Source organism: Cariama cristata, unplaced genomic scaffold, assembly GCF_000690535.1.
Source record: "Cariama cristata isolate BGI_N322 unplaced genomic scaffold, ASM69053v1 scaffold45766, whole genome shotgun sequence".
NCBI lineage: Eukaryota > Metazoa > Chordata > Aves > Cariamiformes > Cariamidae > Cariama > Cariama cristata.
This window is the reverse complement of record NW_009623528.1, coordinates 1-6,688: the sequence shown is the minus strand read 5'-3', so window position 1 is coordinate 6,688 and position 6,688 is coordinate 1. Positions and strand designations below refer to the sequence as shown.

Here is a 6,688-nt window from a genome sequence, read left to right as displayed (position 1 = left end):
TTTGCCAGCCGTAGCGCTCATGCCAAAAGCGATGTGCTAAGGGGAATTTTCTTTTGGGGCTTGGGACAGCCCTCCCCATAAGTATTGTGTTTGCATGCTGATTCACACAATGCGTGCGCTATAATTTCAGGTGGGTGGCTGTGTGTTAGATTTTGTTTCAGATAGTATGTTGCTGGCTACTGAGTGAGTGAGATTCATTTTAATAGTTTCTCTTTGTTCTTTGCAGTCATTTTTTATCCTGAAAACAGGTGGTAAAAGCACCACCTAGTTACTCTGTTTTAGTTTCAGAGTTGGAGAAATATGAACTCCGGCACCCTGTTCATGAGTCTTGCTTCATTTTCTCTCAGAAGTGCTAGTAACTAACACTTTTGGACGCAGACTCTCCAAGAATTTAGTCCTTCCCTACAAAGAAAGCTCATCATGAGTACTATCTTTCAGTATGCTTAGTGGTATATCTTAATCGACTAACCTTTGAAGAAGCAATGATATTTCTGTTTTTGCCAAACTCTGGTAGTATCGCTTCCAGGAGATAATCCTTTGTCTTGCACAGAGCAATGGACATGCAATGCTGTAATTTTATTTTTTTTAAAAATTTTGTGCAATTTTCCAGTCACTCAAAGATTATTTTAAGCTGAAATAGATGTGTAGAATCTATAAATCATCACTAACTCATCTCGGGAGGGGAGAGCAAAAGGATTCAGCTTTTCAACTTAGCAAAATGGAGGCTAAGATGATTATCAGCTTGCTCTTGAGGAAGGAGATACCAGCGCTGTTTAAAATAAAGGACAGTCCTGTTGTCCACCTAGGAAAGGGCATAATCTGGTTTAGAGTGTATTTGGGCTGGAAACTAAGGGGAGCTTTTTATCTGTGGGAGGCATAAGGGTCTGGAAGGTGTGTCCATTGCGGGAGCTTTGGATGGAAAAGAGAAACAGCTTTGAGATTGACCTTGCTTAATTGATGGTAGGGATTTTGTCCTTGTATAGTAGACACAGCTGTGATGACCCTTTAGACCCGCCTTGCCTTCTGTCTTTTGTCTCTCTAACACTGCAGAGGTCTCTGACACTGCTGCACAGTTGCAGGGTTTCTGTAAGAGAGCGGGACGTGATGAACCCTTCTTTGGAAATAAAATTTTGCCTTTAAATAACTTTTGGAAAACATAACTTTTAAGCCTGAAAGACAAGGGGCCTCTGTCAGTGAGAGTTAAACTTTGGTGGGAATTCATCTCTATTTGGAAGTTTAAAATTGTTAGTTCATTTTGTTGTTGGTTTCTTCGTTTACGATCTTACTCATACACAGCTTGCAGTTGTGGCTGGAGCAACATTTTCTCTCTTGGCCGCAACGATTACGAGACACGTAAAAGTTACTTATGCGTATTATGGCTGACTGAAGAATCATGGAAAGCCATTTACCCTCTCCCTTGCTACCCCTACACACATTTTCATAGATATGCTGAAGATAATGTAATACTTTGATCTTCTAATTATGATGGTTCTTTTATTGGTAGCGCTCTAATTATCTGCACGTCAGAACCAGTTGCTTTGCATAAGTTATTGAGACTGAGTCATCATTATTAAAAAATAAAAATTATTTTCTCACAGGGTGTGATTCCTTAGTCATATTTTCCTCATTAGATTGTTGAAATGCGCCTTTATTCTTCCCTATGAGATGTTTATTGCTGATTTGATTGGCATTAATGCCAGAGGTGTTGATTTTGTATCTCCTTCTCAGTGTTGTTGCATCATAACATCTGACCCAACAATTTCAAACATTTCCCAATGCTGTAATTTCATACCATCAACAGATGCCTTTTCTCTGGCTCTGTGGCCCTCTCTCCTTTTTTTTTTTTGAAAAGCTGATCTAACTATGCTTGCTGCTGTAACTGTATCACAAATACTTAAACTTTAGACTTTCTGTTCTGTAACTCATGGGTATTTCCATGTCTCCTATGCATTTTTGGTCCACCATCCTGCAGACACAGTTCTTTGGCCTGAGATGGCTGTGGTGAGTCAATTTGGACATACCAATTTCCTTCACGTGCCAGAAGAGCCAGGTCTCTTAAGGTGCCATTAACATTCATAATCCTTGCGATGACAGAAAAAGGTCAGACATTTTCTGTTGTAGAGGCTAGAGAGGCTCCTCAGCCATTTGAAGAGATTGTTAGAGCTTTGAAATCGTATTTTCCCCTGGAAGACTTTTTACTCATAATGCACCCTGTGAACCTCTGTGAATCAGAAAAATTTGTTTGAAGAAACAGTGCTAGGGATCCTTTCCAAGTGCTGTTTACTCACTGATGAAATTGAATGCAGAGCCACAAACAGATACTCCGAATGGGGAAAAGAACCAAAAGTAGTCAGTGGTTTTCACAGAAGCTATGATGCCATTACTGGATATATGTCTTTAGTCACACAAGAGGGAGAGGACAACCTCAGAAACAATTACTGGTAGTTAATTGTTCTACAACAAATGACTCAGCCGTGGTCTTGGTAAGAAGAGTGCTACTCCCATGAGTTTCATCAGGAACTCCATCTGTGCATTCCTCATCCGTCCCCCGTCACCCTTCAGCATCACTTACCTGTGCATTTCTTCAGTTTGTTCAGAGGTGAACGATTTCCATAACCCCAGATTCTATTCTTATTTTTTCCTTATGTGATTCCCTGATGGACTCTTAGACCTTGCACATGTGTAGACCTCCAGAAAATCCTCTTAAATGTGAGCTATTTTAATTCTACAGTCTATCTTATTTGTTAGTTCAGTAACCCTTCCTGCCACTGTAAAATGAAAAGTTTAAAAGTAATTCCCAAGGGAAATTAACGTTTTCCAGTATAGCCATCCTTTCCTGTTCTCTTTCTCTCTGCCTGCTAGAATGTGCTGTTATTATCAATGATGTTAACCAAGTGTATTCTAAATTCCTCCCTGCCAAAGCCCTTTTTTTTTCCTTTCCTGTAGATCTTTTCAGAACAATAAGCAACTGTATTGCTTTTTCTAAGAAGCAGGGATGAAGTGCAGTGAGTGCCAGGAGCAGACGGTGATATCAAGATACCTGATTGAACATCTTACAAGGTTTCTGGAGCAGCCGCCAGCCTCAGACGGAGGCAGGGAGGCATGCTGTGCTTTTGGCATGCCTATGGCGTGTTCCATGCATTTCCCCCAGGACAGCCCTTGCCCCATACGTAGGTGGAGATTAGTGCCTCATGAATCGGCAGCGATAGGCCAAAGGCGTCGGACTGTCAGCAGCAGGAGCACTGCGTCAGTCATCTAACCCTGCTGCAGTGACTGGCGGTTTTGCAGTGTGTCCGCTCCTTTCAGTATGAAGATTTTGCATAGCTTTGGTTTTGCCGGTTTAACTTAAGACTTTTCATAGTGCCATCTATTTCACAAGGGCCTTACACTCCTACAAATTACTTCAGAAATGGGGAAAGACATCCTGCAGCTCTGGTGTTCCCTTGAGTTCTCTGGATGTGGAAGACTGTATTTTTGATCATTCTAATACTCCTCTGTGCTTCTGGAAGATTAGAAGGAAGGAAAATAGCCTTTCAGCACTTACTTGTATACAGTAACTGTAGTTCAAGTTTTCATAATCCTGCTTCAAAAGAGTTGTCTTTTTAAGCTGTTAAGAAGACATGTATGTTAAGTACAGCTGAGACTTGAATGAATTCTGGCAGCCTTTGGAGATGAAGCTCATCTTTGCCTTTGCTTTACATCACCTTCTATACTGTTAAAACCTCAAATGAGCTTTTTTTCTTTGGAGAAGGGCTTTTATTCATACAAATTCCTGATGCTGGGCTGAAAAAGTCAGTTTGGAAACCCAGTGTTTCAACATGAATAGAAACTGTCTCTTCTTTGTGGATACTTACTGCAGACTGCAATTACGATACTGTGATGGCAGAGCCAAACCACATGATTACTGAAAGAAGATCTAACGTAAATAATACTCTTCTAAGTTGTTTATGATGAGAAAACCTTTCATTTCATTACCCTAACAGAACAATACCCTCAGTCTTAAGTGAAACAGCAAATACCAGAAGCGAGGTTTGATAGGTGGAGAAGGGAACAACAGGCACTTGTAACTGAATGAAACCCGACTGATTTTGTGCATCTGATGCACACACTTATAGGTTGAAATGGAGCTTCACTGTGATGTTCAGAAAGCAAAATATGTATAAAATAGCTGTTCTAATTTAGTATTGCCCTCTCATCTCCAATTTTATTGCATATTTTATCTTCTTAAGCAGAAAAATAAAGTATAGAAAATACTTTCAGTGGATGAAATGTGTCTCTCGTTCCTCTTAAGGCATAGTATCAGCCAGCTGAGTGTACTGGCAAAAATTGGGTTCTTGCTATTATGTTGGTATTTAAATTGAAATTTCTATGATAAAACATAGGAATGTTTTTGGTGCATGCCACTGAAAGAAAAAGGCACATTGCCTTGTTGGCTGTATTTCCTAACAGAAGTTAGCAATACGTAATTCTCTGCGTAGTCAAAGGTGTAGAAATACTTGATGCCAGGAAACCCACACGTACTGGAACAACCTATACGGAGTGAAACCTTCCCACAGGAACTCTAGCTATGATGAGCTGTGTAAAGCCAAAGATTTATGGACTCAGATGAGTCATAGTAGTGGCATTGAGCACAGTTTAGTATATTAACAGTTAATAAAATAATCCTCAGAGACCATCACTGGTATTTTCTTCCTCCTTTCACTCATTCACAGAGTCTTTAGTAAAAAGCTGCAAGGCAAGGGGCCAGAAAACAATCTGTTAGTAGCCATTAGAAAACAAAATGGTAAGTGGTTTGTAATTTCACAGGAAGGAGAAAAAATGTGTTAAGAATAAATTTCTGTTTTCAACCTTATACCTCTTACTTTTGAGCAGAGAGCTCTGACAGTCTCACCTGACTGACAGTTCCCATAGGCAGAGCTTGGAAGGTGTCACACTTCACATGGCCTTCATACAACCGTGTTCAGAATTAGTGACATTCCTTTTACTTAGTGATATTATCTCATCATGGTGTCCATTTTCTTAGTGCAAAATAGATTGTCTGAAGATTATGTTACAAGGTATGATTGGACAACCTGTACTTGCTTGGTTAGCTTGATAAATACCCGTTCAAAGTTTGTTAAATTGAATTTCTCAGACACATTGTTTTTATTTGCATTGCAGAAGTAAAGTTTTATTAGAGACAGTGTTATCAGCAGAATTTAAGCCCTTAAACAAAGGACCAGTCGACAAAGACAAGTTGCGTAAGACAAGCGTTGCAGAATGGAGGAAGGGGTGATGAGGCAGGTGATGAGGCAGTCCTTCCAAATTGTTCCAGTGCGTCAGCTGTGCTGCAGAAGTGCTTGGTTCAGTCTCTCGTTGTCCATGTTCAATGTGTCTTAGTTGGAGGATGCCAGCATCACTGCTGTTGCTCTAGCACACTCTTGACTGTCCTGTGTAAAGACAGAGCAAATGATTGCCTTAAGGAGAAATCTGATCTTTCCGGCTGAACTGAATTCTTTCACCTAACATGCTGGGTTAGCAAGAGAAGCTCAGAGGGTCTGAGCCCAGCAATACCCTAGGCACTTTCTCAGAACTGTGGGGGTTTTTATTCCAATGAGCAAAAAAGCATATCCCATCCTGTAAACTTCATAATCTGTGTTTTATATTTAGGTAGCGGGAAGGGCAAGACTAACTGTATTTTAACCCCTGATTCCTCTCTGACAGAGTCAATGAGGTTCTCTCCCTCCTGGGCTACTGGACCTGGGAATCTTGCGCAGCCCAAAATACAAAACTTTTTTCTGACAAATATATTGTAGTCATTGAGGTAGATGTAACCCACTAATAAACATATCTTTACAAAGTGTTGTCTTACCGGTCATGTCACCACTCTGGGAATGAGAGTAGGAAGTAGAAGAATATGAATGGGAGGATTTCCCACCTACTTGGAAAGCTCCTTGGGAGGCACTGTAAAAGAAGAGTAATTAATTCACCAAAACCCCCCTAACCACTGGATATTCAGTCAAAGAAGATGTTGATGTAGCTCCATGGACAAGAAGTCTCTATTAGCAATTAACGACACAAGGAATTCTTTTTAATCCCTTCCTCACATATGGAATACGTACACAATGTCTTGCTGTCCCTCCTGCAGCAGTGCCCGGTACTGAGAAATCTCCTGTTCCAGGCGGGTCTTGATGCCCAGCAGCATCTTGTACTCCTGGTTCTGACTCTCCATCTCACAGCGGATGCTGGCCAACTCCTCCTCTACAGAGTTAATCTGCCCTTGGATTTGTTGCAGCAGGCAGCCGTAGCGAGATTCGGTTTCTGCCAAGGAGTTTTCCAGAGAGTTTTTCTGGAAGTGGAAATGCAGGAGTTTAGGACCAGAGCTCTACCCCTCCCTGCCCATTCCAAGGAGGGAAGGGTCGTCGGCGATCCTGCCCCACATACCGTGCTGAGCTGCGCCTGCAGTTCGATCTCCAGGTTCTGCATTTCGCGTCTCAATTCAGTGAGCTGGTGGCTGCTGGTCTGGATGTCCCGGCTGCTAGAAGTGACCTGCTGATTGACTTCTTCAATCTGCAGGAGCCAAAGCCCAAACATACACTTTGTGAGTGAGAAAATCCCCTCAGGGAGCAGATTTGCTGACTGAGGACTAAGCTAGGCAGGAAGCCGCTCCCTTTTATCCTGTCCTCGTTGAGGACAGCCTGGTCAATGC

At 41.6% G+C, this 6,688-nt stretch overlaps 1 protein-coding gene across 1 annotated transcript; it reads right to left on the bottom strand.

Annotated features, from left to right (window-relative positions):
• Positions 1-5,409: 5,409 nt before the first annotated feature.
• LOC104163674 (keratin, type I cytoskeletal 15-like) lies at positions 5,410-6,549 on the bottom strand (the record flags this gene model as incomplete). The annotated part of the gene is made up of 4 exons (XM_009702753.1): positions 5,410-5,429; positions 5,852-5,943; positions 6,102-6,328; positions 6,424-6,549. Coding segments are annotated over 4 exons (465 nt in total), but the record flags the coding sequence as incomplete, so codon positions are not given.
• Positions 6,550-6,688: the final 139 nt, after the last annotated feature.